At 41.7% G+C, this 18,360-nt stretch overlaps 1 protein-coding gene across 1 annotated transcript in view; it reads right to left on the reverse strand.

The window, feature by feature from the left end:
* The window catches only part of ENOX2 (ecto-NOX disulfide-thiol exchanger 2), a 171,361-nt gene that overhangs the window by 38,896 nt on the left and 114,105 nt on the right, over positions 1–18,360 (reverse strand). The window contains exons 4-6 of the mRNA XM_068962345.1: positions 10,618–10,824; positions 3,798–4,031; positions 1,431–1,643 (exon numbers count right to left, since the gene is read on the reverse strand). Coding sequence (XP_068818446.1) covers positions 1,431–1,643; positions 3,798–4,031; positions 10,618–10,824 — 654 coding nt within the window. The remainder of the gene's footprint in view (positions 1–1,430; positions 1,644–3,797; positions 4,032–10,617; positions 10,825–18,360) is intronic.

The following is an 18,360-nucleotide window of genomic DNA, read 5'->3' on the forward strand; positions in this document are numbered from 1 at the left end:
AAGCAGTGAACTATACCAGCTCCTTGTGACCATTGGTTTCTTTCATAAACTAGCCCTTCAGAATGAGCCTGAATGCTTCATTTCAATGGAATCTATCTTCTTACTATTCTGAGGTATGTCTAACAGAAGTAACAAATCAAAACCTAAAGTGGATGGGACCTATTTTAAGTCTACTTAGATAGGCTTGTTGGCTGGAGAAATACAAGTATTATGCAAGAATACCGTGTAAGTGCAGTCCTACAAAGTATTTTTCTGGATCACTTAAAATGTCAAATGAGGAAATGTGTACAAATATTCCAGGGCTTTATTGCAATTGGTTCAAGAGAGGGAAAACAGTCATGACTATTTTTCTGGGAAAAGAGAAGGACAAGATCCTCTGCCTGGCTGGGTATTCACAGTAAGGAAATTCAGAGGTGTTATTTCTTTCTTTGCAGCCCTATTGGTAGCTTGTTTACTGATGATTTAAGGATTTATATTCCCATGAGGCTTGCTACTCTCTTTTCCCATTTATTCTGAAGTCTTAAAAACATATGCTTTCTCCTCCCAGATTCTATGACCATACGACTTTCAGAATAAAAATGAAAAATGAAACAACTCCTCCTTAATCCTGTTTATGTGTAAGTCAAGTATGGGAAGTCAAATATGAGAAGACTAGGCTATGATTGTTTAAAACCAAAGTCATAAAACTGTACCCTCATTCCTAATGTGAATACAGTTTCTCAGTCAAAAGAGAAGAGTGCACAGTTTTATAATATGGGAAACTAAACACTAAAACCATTATTTGAGAGTTTTTCTGCCCTGTCTCATTTAAGAGACCTTAGATAGGTTTGGTGTAGTACTAATTTTTGAAAATGGCTATTGCAGTGGCTTCCTGTGCCCTCCCAGGATCTACTAACATCAGTAAAGGGAATGTCAAAGGAAACTAAAGATAAAAGGTAGAAGTAGCAAATTTGGCTTTTATTCAATTACCTTAGAAAATATAATTACAATTTATCCCTAAAATGGAGTACCTGAAAAGCATATTACACAATAATAATGAGGCAAATCTGAAGCTAAGAAGCTTACAAATCCTGATGCTACATCTTAACTTTAGCAGTGAAATTCTGAGTTTTCCACTGGAGCCTGAGGCTGCTTGTAACTTACTTTGAGAACCAAGGAAAGTAAAAGCACAGGCCTATTGTCTAAGTGTCAGTGTTTCTAAGGAGCTGAAGTAGATACTCCAGAGAAAATGAACATGGGAAGTGTATACATGATTCCTGTGAAACTGGAGCTTGGCCATTTGGCAGTATAAGGCGAGCACAAGGCAGTGCTGAAGAGGGCGGTGCTTCTTGACACAGGATGGCTCTGAAGGCCTGGTTCCTGTCTAGAGAGAGCAATGACTAAGTGAAGTGCCCTCTCATCCTTCCAGCAGAACTATGACTTCCACTCACATTGAATGAGAATTCCAGAAAGGGCCTGCTTGAACTTCTCCTTTGCTTCCTCCATGTCTTTCTCATGGGCAGCTTTCTCATTCACCAGGCGACGGACGTGGCTGTTGGCCGACTGGATCATGGAGTAGAAGTTGTTGGCACTGCGACGGTTCACCTCTCCTCGCTCAATCCAGGTGAGCAAGGTCTGCACAGCTTCTGAGAATTTGGAATCATCTGGAAAAAGAGGATTTATTTTCAGAGACATCGAATGTAACCAAATCTCCATCTATTTTCCCAACACACTGGCAAGGAGGCCACCATGGCTTTTTGGCGACAGTTGTAAAATGAGTTGCTGAGGGCAAGGAACCAGGCATACACATGCGTGAACACACAGGCAGCCCGCAGGCAGACATACTGACAGAATGAAAGATTCCAAAAGCAGTAAGATCGGTTGTAGTCTAGTCTATGAAGAGTTTTCAGAACAAGAGTGTCTCTTCTTTCCTTAAACAAAGATTTCTTCATTGATATAGTTTTCACATATTGCAGTTTTTAATGTATGTGTGTCTGTAATGTATAAATTAGTGGTGAGAGAACTTCAGCATTCCACAATCTTATTTTTTAAGAAGCATAAGAAAACTTGAGTCTTGAGTTTAACTTGAATTTGATGGTAACTTTATCCTGGATCCATGGAATCGATTCGGAGGAGGCTTAAGAAAGAGTTAAATGGCTATTCTTTAGGTATAAACACTTATGTCTGACCTTTTTTAACAGCACTCCAGCATCCAATCCACAGCCCCAGGCCTTCTACTCAGTCCCAGTCACAATCTATTTTGATGTAATTTGTTCTATTTCAACATTTCTCCATATCCTGTTTCTCTTGCCTGAGGATACGCCCAAGTGGATTTCTACAGCTAGTTAGGAGTCACTCTCTGATGTTAAAATAGTAGCACTGCTCTTCCAAAGCCTCTGATTCAGCTTTCTGACGTACCACTTACACATTCTGCTGTTAAAGGCTCCCGATAGGGAGAGTCCATTAGCATCCCATTGAAAGCCCACTACATAGCTCTCTACCCAGGAATCCTTACATCCAGAGGAACCATCTCTTACCGTAATGTGAACTTCTTGCCACTTGCATTTTTTAGTGCAGATATGTAATGGGAAGTCAGCCTCACCATTAGAGCAGCTTTTCATTTCATTACTTACATACCAGTCTTTATGTTGATGCTCAGTTTTTAAAAAACAATTGACATATACTTGATGCATCAATGCTCACTTTTTGCATGAGGTCCACACAACGAGCAAATTCATTTTGTTAAGAAAAGTTCAAAGTGAGCTGTTTGGTCTTATGGAAGTAGGTAAATCTTGGACCTGGTGTCTGCTTTCAGCCTTTCCAGCTTTTCTAACCATCCCATTACTTCCGTGCCTCTACTTTGGACTCTCTGTTTTCTGCTTTTCTCTTACAGGAAGACAAATCAATCCAAACAAAGGATTTCTGTAATGTGTGGAGCCCTTAGGCTAAATGGTGCAAACAAGTTTCGTGAATGAGACCTATTTGCAAAGTGGAATTAGCAGCATCTTGCTAAGCCTAGAGCACAAGAAGCAAGGAAAATTCATATGGTTAGAGCAGTGCTGGTGTCATCAGTAAGATCGATGGGACACTAGCCCTCATCCAATAAAATCAACCATATGAAAAAACTGGATTTGAGCTAACACAAGAGACTAGGCAATTAAGATTAAATTAGCAAAATGGCTCTGAGAGTCAAGCAAGGGGAACAGGAATCAAAACTAAAGGGAAAGCAGTCTGATTTAGCAATGTCTAAAAGTCTCTATAGTTACTGTGTGAAATAAATTGACCATTTTGTGATTCAAGAAATTCTCTTTTAGTTGGTGGTAGCTAAGTCTTTGAGTAATCTAAGGACATACACTGTAAGTTCTGGCCATCCAATTTTCACCTATAAGATGGAATTTTACCAGAGTTTCCTGAGGTCACGACAGGTTCTACCATCTTGATTTATTCTGATTTAGAATTCAAAGCTAACTTGCTATCCACAATGAAAGGGGGTGGGGGTGTTTACAGGTCTCCAGTCATGGATCACAGCTAAAATTCTCTGATGTGGAAACGTGGGAAAAACCTGTTTCTTCTTAATCACCTGATGTATGGAGAGGAAAAGTAACATCACTTGAGACAGTGAAGGATCAGAGACACAAGTGGGAGGGACAGATTCTTTGGCTCTTGAATTACTGGGTACACCTCTCTATCTGCAAGGCTTCAACACAAGAAGTGCCTGGAATCCCTCAGTGGGAAATTTGAGGATAACTGCCAACAATACATTTATTAAATTTCTCCAAAGAAGAGGGCTAATCGCCAAGCTCAAATGTTTCATTTACCTTTTAGTTTTTCAGCAACAATGCTGCATTCATGGTCGGAATAGTGGACCACTGGAGGTGGGGATGGTGGGCGCAACCTTTCTTCTTCCATCCTTCTGCGGTGGCGTTCCTCTCTTGCTAGCATCCGTTGTTTGCATTCCCACTCATACAGATCATCTCGAGCCTGTGCAAAATCAACGTGAAGCCGGCCTGTGTCTTTTTTGTCAGTGCTAGAGCCCAGGCGAATGCGGTAACCTAAGTGCACAAGAGGGAGAGAGAGGAGCACAAGAGCAGCCCAGTGAGTGAGTGGCTGCAAGTTGCTTTCCAAGTTGCATCCTTCAAATGCAGTTGCAGTGGTTTCAGTTGGCCACATAACTCCAAATTCTCTCCCCACTACTGCAAGGGGAACATTACAGGCTTGGATTATACTCTCTGTCTCTGATAAAAGTTTATTATTCCATAGTTGGCGTCTGTGCTCAGTCGTGTCTCTTTGCAAGTCTATTGACCGTGGCCCGCCAGGTTCCTCTGTCCATGAGATTTCCCAGGCAAGAATACTGGAGTGGATTGCCATATTCTCCTCCAAGCTCTTCCTGACCCAGGGATCGAACCCGGGTCTCCTGCATTGCAGGCAGATTCTTTACCCATGGAGCCACCTGGGAAGCCACATAAAATATAATATAGTCCAAGATTCCTCCATCTGCCTCCTTACCTGTGACAGAGGGAGGCTCTGCGGGTAACAGTATCAAGAGTAAGCCTTATATGGTACCATGGGCTGGGAAGAATGAAAAAGCTGGCTTCAAACTCTACTGTCTTTGGATAACTTCAACAGTGTCAGTCATACCACCAAAAAAACTTGATAAAATTTCAATGTATCAGATTGACATTTCAATCCCCCATATTGTTTCCTAGACATAGTTGGTGATTCATAACCATTTGAGGGGGTGGGGTGGGAGGGTGTGGAATAGAGATGATAGAAAGTGGTATGTGATCCAGCCGACATATAATTTGGAATCCTTACCAAAAAAAGAGGTAGTGTGTTTATACTGGGCTTCTCTGGTGGCTCAGCAGTAAAGAATCTGCCTGCAGTGCAGGAGACCAGGTTCAATCCCTCGGTCAGGAAGACCCTCTGGAGGAGAAAATGGCAACCCACTCTATATTCTTGCCTGGGAAATCCCATGGACAGACAACCCTGGAGAGCTACAGACCATAGGGTCACAAAAAGTCAGACACGACTGAAGCAACTTAGCATGTGCATGCTTATAGTATACTGGTATGGGACTGGGATTCACAAAACCAGGATTCAAGTCCCCACCTCCATTTTTGGTCGCAGCTTTAGCACCCGAGTTAAATCTCTTAACAAAAAACTTTTTAAAATTACTGTTTTTATTAGCAAGTTTCAAAAGCTTAGCTAGGTGCTTCCACACACATTTATCTCATTTCATTCTCAGCACAAGCTTGCAGAGTAACTCCTGCCTTAAACTACTAAAAATATGGACAAAATATATGAAACAATGGTTTTTAAGACTCTGGCCATTAGGTATTGAAGACAGAGATCACTAAGAGACAAGAACCAAATGAAGTGATCACTGTGATTTCCCCAGCATATTGCCTGGAGACAGAGGGGAATGCTCCAGCCCCTTTTCTAAGGGATTTTTGTTTGTCTAAATCTCTTTCTTTTACAATGTGGGAGAACAGCCATCCAATTCAGGAGTTTTCTAACACTTTTAAACTTTCAAAGAGCAGGTTCAAATTTAAAGGGAAAAATTAGTTGTTTTCACATTGCTGATTGCAATCTTCTTTCCTTTGGCAGCCATGAGAATGTTTCCAGGTGGCTGTTACCAGAGAGCTGATTTCAATGTTTAGATGGATGCCTCCTGAGCAGCATGTTGTCTTTTATGTACAACTGTTCAGGGCTTTTCAAGACCTTTAAGTTCTTATTAAAATAGTCTATTGTGGAATGCTCTGTTATCATTGCTAAGTGCTATTAAATCTTCAGGAGTTGGATTTTACAGCGCTTAGCAAATGTAAAAAGAGCATTCTACATCTGCCTCCTCACTTCTCCCGTGTTACCAGCCTACTTTTTCCAACACTCATTACTTTTTCTTTGGCCTATTGCAATAGGTATCTAACTGGTGCTCAATGATTCTTTGATAAATGAATGTAAGACTTCACGCTAACCTTAGATTCATTAAGGGGAGGAACTAGGTTTTACCTGTTTTCTACCATGCACAACACTTATTACAATAGCTTACACAAAGAGACATTCTGTAAAATGTCTAGCACTTGGACCCAATTCTTCCAAACTGTTAACCCTTAGGCAAGGAAGTAGTTAATGGTTCTATGCCCTTTCCAATTACTCCATCTTCTGCCTTCAGTTTTATCTGTCCACCGCCCCATAATGAATAATAATTCAAGTTAAGTAAAAGATTGACCATGAAACTTTATCTTGAAACCACCCTAAAAGGCAAAGGGCTTCATTTTATAATATTTAAGAGTTGTTGCTCAGTTGTGTCCAACTCTTTGCCACCCCATGGACTACAGCCCACCAGGCTACCCTGTCCTTCACTATCTCCCAGAGTTTGCTCAGATTCATGTCCACTGAGTCGGTGATGCTATCCAGCCATCTTATCCTCTGTCACACCCTTCTCTTCTTGCCTTCAATCTTTCCTAGCATCAGGGTCTTTTCCAATGAGTTGGCTTTTCACATTAGGTGACCAAAGTATTGGAGCTTCCAGTTGCAGTCACCTCAGTCTCCTCACCAGAAACAAGTGACTTTATGCAGAGTAGTTCTTACTATCTCCACTCCAACTACCATAGTCTATAAGCCACTATCAGTTCTGGATTAGACTGATACTATAGTTAGCTATCTAACCACCAGTCACCAGCATTCTCCACACCCTTCAGTCCATCCTTTACATTAATCTATCACTTTAGAAGTGATATTTCTAAAATGTATACTGGATCATGTCACTCTATCCTTAAAATCCTTCAGTGGCTTCCTGTTGTACCCAGAATAATAAACTCTTTACTACAGGCATACCTTGGAGATATTTTAGGTCCAGTTACAGGCTACCACCATGAAGTGAATATCACAATAAAGTGAGTGATACATAATTTTTGATTTCCCAGTGCATATAGAAGTTATGCTTATGCTGCACTGTAGTCTATGAAGTGTGCGATAGTATTATGCCTAAAAATGTAAATAATTTAATTAGAATACTTTATTGCTAAAAAATGCCAACCATCATCTGAGCCTTCTGTGAGTTGTAATCTTTTTTGCTGGTGGAGGGTTTCACCTTGGCATTGATGGCTGCTGACTGATCAAGGTGGTGGTTTCTGAAGGTTGAGGTGGCTGTGGCAATTTCTTAAAATTTAAGACAATAATGACATTTGCATGCAGTGCTGTCTGATAGAATTTTACTCATAGTAGAACTTCTTTCAAAATTGGAGCCAATCCTCTCAAACCCTGCCGCTGGTTTAAAGTTTGTGTAATATTCTAAATCTTCTGTTGTCATTTCAACTGTCTCCATAGCATCTTTACCAGGAGTAGGTTCCATGTCACGAAACCACTTTCTGTGCACATCTCTAAGAAGCAACTCCCCACCCATTACAGTTTTATCATTAAGATTACAGTAATTCAGTCACATCTTCCGGCTCCAGTTCTAATTCTAGTTCTCTTGTTATTTCCACCACATCTTCAATTACTTCTTCCATCAAAGTCTTGAGCCCCTTAGAGTCATCCATGAGGGTTAGAATCAACTTCTTCCCAACTCCTGGGAATGTTGGTATTTTGACCTCTTCCCATGAATCACAAATGTTCTTAATGGCATCTAGAATGGTGAATCTTTTCTAGAAGGTTTTCAATTGACTGTTCCCAGATCCATCAGAGGAATCATTATCTATGGTAGCTATAACCTTATTCATTGTATTTCTTAAATAATAAGTGGAAAATTGAAATGACTCTGATCCATGGGCTACAGAGAATGGCTGCTGTGTTAGCAGGCATGAAAACATTAACAGCCATCAGAGCTCTTGCATGAACAGATGCATTGTCAATGAGCAGTAACATTTTGAAAGGAATCTTTTCTTTTTCAGTCAGTCTGAGTAGTGGGCTTAAACTATTCAGTAAACCATGTTGTTAAACAGATGTGCTGTCATCTAGGCTTTGCTGTTCCATTTATAGAGCACAGGAAGAGTAGAATTAGCGTAATTCTTAAGGGACCTAGGAGTTTTAGAATGGTAAATGAGAATTTGCTTCACTTGAAAGTTGCCAGCTGCATTAGCCCATAACAAGAGAGCCAGTCTGTCCTTTGAAGCTTTGAACACAGGCACTGAGTTCTCCTCTCTAGCTGTGAAATTCCTACATGTCATCTTCTTCCAATAGAAGGCTGTTTTATCTCCATTGAAAATCTGTTGCTTACTGTAGTCACCTTCATTAATGATTTTTGCTCGATCTTCTGGATAACTTGCTGTAGCTTGTACATCAGCCCTTGCTGCTTCTCTGTGCACTTTTATGTGATGGAGATGGCTCCTTTCTTTAAACCTTACGAACCAACCTCTGCTGGCTTCAAGTTTTTCTTCTATAGCTTCCTCACTTTTCTCAGCCTCCACAGGATTGAAGAGAATTAGGACCTTGCTCTGGGCTAGGCATTGGCTTAAGGGAATGTCACGGCTGGTCTGATCTATCCAGACAAAACTCTCTTCATATCAGCAACAAATCTGTTTCACTTTCTTATCACTTGTGTGTTCACTGAAGTAGTACTTTCAATTTCCTTTAAGAACTTTACCTTTCATACACAACTTGGCTAACTGTTTAGGATGAGTTTAGCTTTTCACTTATCTCAGTTTCAACATGCATTCCTCACTAAGCTTAATCACTTCTAACTCTTGATTTAAAGTGAGAGACTCTTCCTTTCACTTGAACACATAGAGGCCATTGTAGGGTTATTAACTGGTCTAATTTCAATATTGTTGTATCTCAGGAAATAGGGAGGCCCAAGCAGAGGGAGAGAGATTGAAGAACAACCAGTCAGAACACCCACATTTATCAGTTAGCTTCGCCATCTTACTGGGGTACATCTTATATGTGGCACCCAAAAACAATGACAATAATAATATCAAAGATTACAGATTACCAAAACAAATAATGAAAAAGTTTTAAATTTTCCAAGAATTAAAAAAATGCAACACAGAGACACGAAATGACCAAATGCTGTTGGGAAAATGGCTTTGATAGACTTGCTCAATGCAGGGTTACCACAAAACTTCAATTTGTAAAAAACACAGTGCATAGCACAATAATACAAAGTGTGATAAAATGAGGTATGCTGGTAAAGATTAAAGGCCCAACACAGTTTGCTTGTGTTTACCTCTAAGACTTCATTTCCTGTCCCTGCTTCTCCTTCATTTAATGGGCTCCAATCATGCTTACCTTCTCTCCTCTGCTTGTACACACCAAGTCCATTTTCATCTCAGGGTCTTTGACTTGCTCTTCCTTATTTTGGAATGCTCTTCCCACAGGTGTTTGCATGGCAATCTCCTTCATATTGTTCAAATCTCAATTCAAATGTCAGAGAATGCTTGTTTTCCTAGCAACCCCAGGTGTGTGAGCTGTTTTATCTTCTTCATAGCATTTTTTGGTACCTGATATGTTTTGTTTACATATGTATCATACTTTGCCATCTTCAGAGTGTAATATTCTTGATGGCAAGATGTGCCTCGATCTTTGCCATTTCCTCGGCCACCTAGCATTCTCTCAGCCAATTAATATTTGATAACTAGCTGACTTCCATAGTTATTGTTGAGCATCTACTTTGGTACCAGGGTTATGTGCTAGATGCTGGGGTTTTAAAGTTATGGAAGACATAGTCTTTCCCCTAAGGAGTTCATGCTCTGTTTCAGGAGACAGAAGTGGAGAGAGAAAGTTCTCATGCGGTATTACAGGTATCTGTCAGGACGAAGCTCCAGGTGCGGGGGAAGCTCTGAGGAAGGGGTGCCCAAACCAGCCTGGCACAGAGTGGGGAGAGAGGTCAGGGAAGGCTTTCCAGAAGAGGTTGTGATTGAGCTGGAGCTCTGGACTATAAAGATGTATGTACGGTGAGTGTGGTGGGAAAGGTCATTCTAGTCAGAGGAAAAGGTAAAAAACACCACTCTGGGAACTAGAATTAGTTTAGTGTGGTTAGGACATGGTATGGAAAGGAAGGATTAGGAGGTAATGGTGACAGGAAAAACAGATAATCAAGGCTATTAATACTACGAGTAAAGAGTTTTGGAGTTATCCCATGGCAACTGGAGCTTCCCCAGTGGCTCAGTGATAAAGAATCTACCTGCAATGCAGGAGACACAGGAGATGGGGGTTCGATCCCCAGGTTGGGAAGATCTCCTGGAGGATGGCATGGTTCCCCACTCCAGTATTCTTGCCTGGAGAAATCCCATGGACAGAGGAGTCTGGCAGGCTATAGTCCATGGGGTCCCAAAGAGCTGGACCTGACTGAAGTAACTGAACATGGCAACTGGCACTACATGGGAATTTTCAAGGAACACGTTGGGTTGTAACATACATTTTTCATCTATGAAGGTGAGAGGTTGCCATTAAGCCTAATCACCTGGGTTCGATCCCTGAGTTGGGAAGATCCCCTGGAGAAGCAAAAGGCTACCCACTCCAGTATTCTGGCCTGGAGAATTCCATGGATTATATAGTCCATGGAGTCGCAAAGAGTTGGACACGACTGAGCAACTGTCACTTTCACTTTTTCACTTTAGCTGCCACAGATGCAAACACACTGATCCCCAGTCTCTGTGTCATACCTGGTGGGCACAGTCTTCATGACTAAACACCTACCAGAAAGATAAAGGGCTTTATCCACCATGTACTCCTCAGCAAAGCGAATGTGACAGAAGTTTTTTTTGCTCTTCCGAATAGCAATGATCTCTCCACACTGCTCAAATACCTCCACGATGATCTGCTCTGTCCCATTTTCAGGCAGGCCGCCCACAAATACTGTTTTGCATCCTGGTGGTCGTTCTCGGGTTGCAGGAGGTGGAAGATCTAAGTGTAAGTGCAAAAGCATTTGAAATTAAAATGTTTGCTTGGGACAGACCTCTTATAAACTTAACATGTCCCAGAGATAACCCTACTGTCCCCATCACGCTTTTGCTTTCGAGTCCCAGGAGCATGTGGCCTCTAAGATGCTCATCTCGGTTTCATAGCAAATTGGTTGCATGAACCTGAGATTTATTTTATTCAATGATTTGGTGACTGTGAGATATATATATATATATATATATATATATATATATATATATATATATATATATATGATAAAGACTCAGACCCATCAGCACCATCAAATGTTCTTTGATTTTGTTCTTTACTTTTGTTGTGACAACCCAGTCCAATGTCAGTCATTTTCCTAAAGAAGACAGTTAGTGGAAAGATATCCCACTGGGTTTAAACTCCTATTTTAGGGAATTCGTAGAACCCGGGTCCTTGCGAGAAGGATTTGTTTGTAGAGTTTGTGGTCATTGTATTCTCTCTGTTCATGTTTACTGAAAGAACTGTTTTGGGGTGAATTTGACAGTGAAGAGGTGAACAGTTACAAAAATATTTCAAGCCATCGGAATAATTTGCTTGACAGAGTCAGCCAGCGTACAGACCACCCTTTTCAGGTTTTTTGTTTTCTGATTCCAGTGAACTCTTCCTCTGATTCTTTGCTGGAGAGGTGAAGTCCAATCATGAGCATTTAGAGGAAAAGTAAGCTTGTCTGGGAAATCATTAAATAAAATGAGATAAATTTGGCTGTAGAGAGTTATTAAAAATCTACTTAATGAGACGATTCTTGGCCTGCTTTAAAAATGTGCTTTCTACTCACTTATCTTATACATAAAGCCTTTTGTATCTGCCAGCTCCATGTTGCTATTGATATGTTTCAAAGCATTTTCCAAGCAAAACTCTACAGTTCATAGCCCAACAAAACAAAGCATGATGGTCAATGGTTTTCTAGTGTTGGTTTTGTATCTGCAAGGATTTATTTTGTGTTATCCGTTCTTCCCATTCAGCTTTTAACAATAATTCTCTCAGCTCAAGATTTGGAGAGCTCAACGAATGATTACAGTTCACATGCAAAAATAAATGAGTCTCACTTGTGGACTAGGCCAAGGCCCCCACTTGACTCTTATCCAAGTTGGCAAGCAGATGATTTGAGAGCTGCCTCAGTTATTAGCATCTTAAACTTCCTCATTTTGCTACCACTGTCTGTCCTCCTAGTGTGGGTCAGAATAATCAAATTCTCATGGTGCCTTTTCCCCTTCTATTTAGTCAATAAAAGGGGTGGAGGTATTCTGAGAACCTACAAAATTTCTCTTAAATTTTTAAATGTCTGTAATTTCAAGAACCCACTACTTTTTTTTTTGTTCCATAGGAGAAGTTTAAAGGGAAAAGGAAGATAATTTAGTGAGAAGGAATCCAAAATGTCTTAGTCATATACACTGGAGAGGTTACAGTTTTAGTCAAAAAGGAAAATGTCCAGAATCTCTTGAGACTTTAACTTCGGAGTTTTTAGTAATTGGAAAAGATTCTAGACATCACTGTCAGTGATTCTCAACTCTGGCAGCACATTAGAATCAAACAAACAATGCCTAGGTTTCACTCAGATGACTCTGATTTAGTGAATCTGGCGTGCAGCCTGTGCATTATTATTATTTTTTTTTACAGCTGCTCAAGCAACTCTGATGTACAGCTCTAGTTGAAAACCACTGACTTGGCCTAAGCTTCTAATATTACAGGGAAAAAACCTTAGCTGAGTGAGGTTGGGTGACTTACTCAAGGTCACCAAGTCAGACAGAAAGAGAAGGAACATGAATTTGGAGCAGTGAAACCTGGATTTAAACCTAAATTATGATTAAGATTTATCAAACTATTGTATGATCTTGGGAAAATTATATAACCTATGAGAACTTTGTTTTTTTCACCTTAAAATAGGGATACTGTCCCCTACTTTACAAGGGATATTGTAGGATAATTGATAATCTACTGCCTCTACTGCAATGTGGTACAATGCCTAGTACTAGATAGGTTCAGAATAAATTATAGTTATTATACAGTTATCGTTATTTACTACTATAGAACCCAGGTTTCCTATTACCAATCTGAGTCTTTCTAAAGTCCTACCACAAGTCTTGAAGGTGGAATAGCTCCTCGCGGCCCTCCTGCACCCTCACAGCCACAGCTCCTTGGACGTGGGGTAGCTCGTCTTGGCCACCGCCCCTGACCTTGGGCGAGGGGTAGGTCCTCTCGGCCATGCTTTCGTGTGGTGTGTAGCAGCCAGCGTGCTTCTGCGTGGTGCATGGCAGCTGGTGCACTTCTGCATGGTGCGTGAGAGCTGGTGTGCTTCTGTGCGGTCTGTTGCAGCCGTTCAAGGTCAGGAGGGGCGGCCCTGATGAGATACCCCTCATCCAAGATAAGGAGCAGCAGCTGTGCTTTGCTGGAGCAGCCGTGAAGAGATACCCCATGACCAAGGTAAGAGAAACCGAAGTAAGAGGGTAGGTGTTGTGAGAGGGCATCAGAGGGCAGACACACTGAAACCATAATCACAGAAAACTAGCCAATCTGATCACATGGACCACAGCCTCATCTAACTCAATGAAACTAAACCATGCCATGTGGGGGCCACGCAAGACAGGAAGGTCACGGTGGAGAGGTCTGACAGAATGTGGTCCACTGGAGAAGGGAATGGCAAACCACTTCAGTATTCTTGCTTTGAGAACCCCATGAACAGTATGAAAAGGCAAAATGATAGGATACTGAAAGAGGAACTCCCCAGGTCGGTAAGTGCCCAATATGCTACTGGAGATCAGTGGAGAAATAACTCCAGAAAGAATGAAGGGATGGAGCCAAAGCAAAAACAATACCCAGTTGTGGATGTGACTGGTGACAGAAGCAAGGTCTGATGCTGTAAAGAGCAATATTGCATAGGAACCTGGAATGTTAGGTCCATGAATCAAGGCAAATTAGAAGTGGATAAACAGGAGATGGCAAGAGTGAACGTCAACATTCTAGGAATCAGCGAACTAAAATGGAGTGGAATGGGTGAATTTAACTCAGATGACCATTATATCTACTACTGTGGGCAGGAATCCCTTAGAAGAAATGGAGTAGCCATTATAATCAACAAAAGAGTCTGAAATGCAGTACTTGGATGCAATCTCAAAAATGACAGAATGATCTCTGTTCATCTCCAAGGCAAACCATTCAACATCACACTAATCCAAGTCTACGCCCCAACCAGTAATGCTGAAGAAGCTGAAGTTGAATGGTTTTATGAAGACCTACAAGACCTTGTAGAACTAACACCCAAAAAAGATGTCCTTTTCATTATAGGGGACTGGAATGCAAAAGTAGGACATCAAGAAACACCTGGAGTAACAGGCAAATTTGGCCTTGGAGTATGAAATGAAGCAGGCCAAAGGCTAATAGAGTTTTGCCAAGAGAACACACTGGTCATAGCAAACACCCTCTTCCAACAACATAAGAGAAGACTCTACACGTGGACATCACCAGATGGTCAACACCAAAATCAGATTGATTATATTATTTGCAGCCAAAGATGGAGAAGCTCTATACAGTCAGCAAAAACAAGACCAGGAGCTTACTGTGGCTCAGATCATGAACTCACTGCCAAATTCAGACTTAAATTGAAGAAAAGTAGGGAAAACCACTAGACCATTCAGGAATGACCTAAATCAAATCCCTTATGATTATACAGTGGAAGTGAGAAATAGATTTAAGGGACTAGATCTGATAGACAGAGTGCCTGATGAACTATGGACGGAGGTTCATGACATTGTACAGGAGACAGGGATCAAGACCATCCCCATGGAAAAGAAACGCAAAAAAGCAAAATGGCTGTCTGGGAAGGCCTTACAAATGGCTGTGAAAAAAAGAGAAGCGGAAAGCAAAGGAGAAAAGCAAAGATATAAGCATCTGAATGCAGAGTTCCAAAGAATAGCAAGGAGAGATCAGAAAGGCTTCCTCAGTGATCAATGCAGACACAGAGGAAAACAACAGAATGGGAAAGACTAGAGATCTCTTCCAGAAAATTAGAGATACCAAGGGAATATTTCATGCAAAGATGGGCTCGATAAAGGACAGAAATGGTATGGACCTAAGAGAAGCAGAAGATATTAACAAGAGGTGGCAAGAACACACAGAAGAAATACACAGAAGAAAGATCTTCACGATCCAGATAATCATGATGGTGTGATCACTCACCTAGAGCCAGACATCCTGGAATGTGAAGTCAAGTGGGCCTTAGAAAGCATCACTACGAACAAAGCTAGTGGAGGTGAAGGAATTCCACTTGAGCTATTTCAAATCTTGAAAGATAATGCTGTCAAAGTGCTGCACTCAATATGCCAGCAAATCTGGAAAACTCAGCAGTGGCCACAGGACTGGAAAAGGTCAGTTTTCATTCCAATCCCAAAGAAAGGCAATGCCAAAGAATGCTCAAACTACTACACAATTGCACTCATCTCACACGCTAGTAAAGTAATGCTCAAAATTCTCCAAGCAATACGTGAACCGTGAATTTCCAGATGGTCAAGCTGGTTTTAGAAAAGGCAGAGGAACCAGAGATCAAATTGCCAACATCCGCTGGATCATGGAAAAAGCAAGAGAGCTCCAGAAAAACATCTATTTCTGCTTTATTGACTATACCAAAGCCTTTGACTATGTGGATCACAATAAACTGAGGAAAATTCTGAAAGAGATGGGCATACCAGTACACCTGACCTGCCTCTTGAGAAACCTATATGCAGGTCAGGAAGCAACAGTTAGAACTGGACATGGAACAACAGACTGGTTCCAAATAGGAAAAGGAGTACATCAAGGGTGTATATCATCACCCTGCTTATTTAACTTATATGCAGAGTACATCATGAGAAACGCTGGGCTGGAAGAAGCACAACCTGGGATCAAGATTGCCAGGAGAAATATCAATAACCTCAGATATGCAGATGAAGAGGAACTGAAGAGCCTCTTGATAAAAATGAAAGAGGAGAGTGAAAAAGTTGGCCTAAAGCTCAACATTCAGAAAACAGAGATCATGGCATCTGGTCCCATCACTTCATGGGAAATACATGGGGAAACAGTAGAAACAGTGTCAGACTTTGTTTTGGGGGGCTCCAAAAGCACTGCAGATGATGACTGCAGCCATGAAATTAAAAGACACTTACTCCTTGGAAGGAAAGTTATGACCAACCTAGATAGCATATTTGGAGAAGGCGATGACACCACACTCCAGTACTCTTGCCTGGAAAATCCCATGGATGGAGGTGCCAGGTGGGCTGCAGTCCATGGGGTTGCGAAGAGTTGGACACAACTGAGAGACTTCAGTTTCACTTTTCAGTTTCATGCATTGGAGAAGGAAACGGCAACCCACTCCAGTGTTCTTGCCTGGAGAATCCCAGGGACGGGGGAGCCTGGCGGGCTGCCGTCTATGGGGTTACACAGAGTCGGACATGACTGAAGTGACTTAGCAGCAGCAGCAGATAGCATATTAAAAAGCGGAGACATTACTTTGCCAACAAAGGTCTGTCTAGTCAAGGCTATGGTTTTTCCAGTGGTCGTGTATGGATGTGAGAGTTGGACTGTGAAGAAAGCTGAGCACTGAAGAATTGATGCTTTTGAACTGTGGTATTGGAGAAGACTCTTGAGAGTCCCTTGGACTGCAAGGAGATCCAACCAGACCATCCTAAAGGAGATCAGTTCTGGGTGTTCATTGGAAGGACTGATGCTGAAGCTAAACTCCAATACTTTGGCCACCTCATGGAAGAGTTGACTCATTGGAAAAGACCCTGATGCTGGGAGGGATTGGGGGCAGGAGGAGAAGGGGATGACAGAGGATGAGATGGCTGGACGGCATCACTGACTTGATGGACATGAGTTTAAGTAAACTCTGGAATTGGTGATGGACAGGGAGGCCTGGCATGCTGTGATTCATGGGGTCACAAAGAGTCGGACACGACTGAGCGACTGAACTGAACTGAAGTGAACCACAAGTCTGGAATGGAGTGAGAACTAACACCTAGACTTCCAAACTCTCAGTTCCTTGCCTTATTCAGATCTTTAAATAAGGCTGGGTGTGGGAAGGGATCACTCTTAGTGCTAGAGAAAGCATTACTGAACTGAACTTGGGTCAGCTCCTCTACCGCCTACCAGCTCCGGCAGTAAAGCCAATCTCCCAAAACCCAGGGTGTGCTGAAGGAAAGTGAATGTGAGAGTGTTAGTTGCTCAGTCATGTCTGACTCTGTGACCTCATGGACTCTTGCCCATCAGGATCTTTTGTCCATGGAATTCTCCAGGCAAGAATACTGGAGTGGGTTGCCATTTCCTTCTCCAGGCGATCTTCTCAACTCAGGGATCGAACCCTGGTCTCACCCATTGCAGGCGGATTCTTTACAATCTGAGCCACCAGGGAAGTACAGCAGTTATTGAAGGGACCAAGCAAGGGATGCTCAGAAGACCTGAACTCCCCGATGGCTTTCATGGAAGGGTTTTTAAAGGCCACATTTGAGGTGAGGGCTGCCGGGAGCATGACTTTCTTCTGACTGGTTGGTGGGGAGGTAACAGGGTGGTGTTTGGGGAGTCTTAATCATCAACCTTCTGGTTCCACAGTCTGGGGTCTACATGTGGTGAGCAGGTAGTCACCATTTTCTACCTGGGGTGAGGGGAGGGTCAGGGAGAAGGGGGTGTCAGCTTTTGCATAACAACTCAAAGATCTGTGTCAGATTGTTATGCAGATCCCTTGAGGAGGAATTAGCACTCTGCTTTATTGCTTAATTATTATTGTTCAAGCTGTCTTTCTTAACCGCTTTTCCTTTCTTTCTGTATGCTATCACTTCTACAATTATTAATTATAACTGCTTGTACCTGCTCTTTGACACTCACGGAAGGCTTAGGAGACCAAAACCTTTTCCTGCAAACAAGAAATAGGGGACATGGAGGGCCTTTTGTAGCCTGTAGGGCCCCAAAGCGTTCTGCTCAGTCTAGAGTCATGTTTTCAAATCTAAGGCTTTAGAGTAGAATCCTGTTGTTGAATCCTTCTGAAGTTTACTATTAAATGAATTCAATGGTACATAATCTTCTTGTGAAGCAAATAATCACCTTTTTATATAATGTGAGTTAAACCTAGTTAGGTCTACCTTTAAGTCCATTGAGAGACTCTAAAGAGTGTAGGTCCATGTAATACCAACAATACAAAGGCTCTTTCCCTTAACTACATCTGTGGGATTGAAAAATTCTGTGATGAAATCACCATCCTGTTTAGATGCTGTGATTATTCTGCGGTGGTTGTCTGCTAAGTAAAGGAGCATAAAAGCCACCAAGAGTAGTGTCAAGAATGCCAGGGATTTATTTATTTTCCTTGGGTAAATGCAGCATTTGCTGAGATTTAGGTGTATTGCCACCAGCAAGGCAATGGGCTGTACTATCTTCCTTAATGGATAGTACTTGTTCCTTAATTGGCAGCTCAAAGCACTTTGCTGTCTGGGCCTGATCTTCCAATCCCACAGAAATACAGTGATCTGG

Source organism: Capricornis sumatraensis, chromosome X (genome assembly GCF_032405125.1).
Source record: "Capricornis sumatraensis isolate serow.1 chromosome X, serow.2, whole genome shotgun sequence".
NCBI classification, from domain to species: domain Eukaryota; kingdom Metazoa; phylum Chordata; class Mammalia; order Artiodactyla; family Bovidae; genus Capricornis; species Capricornis sumatraensis.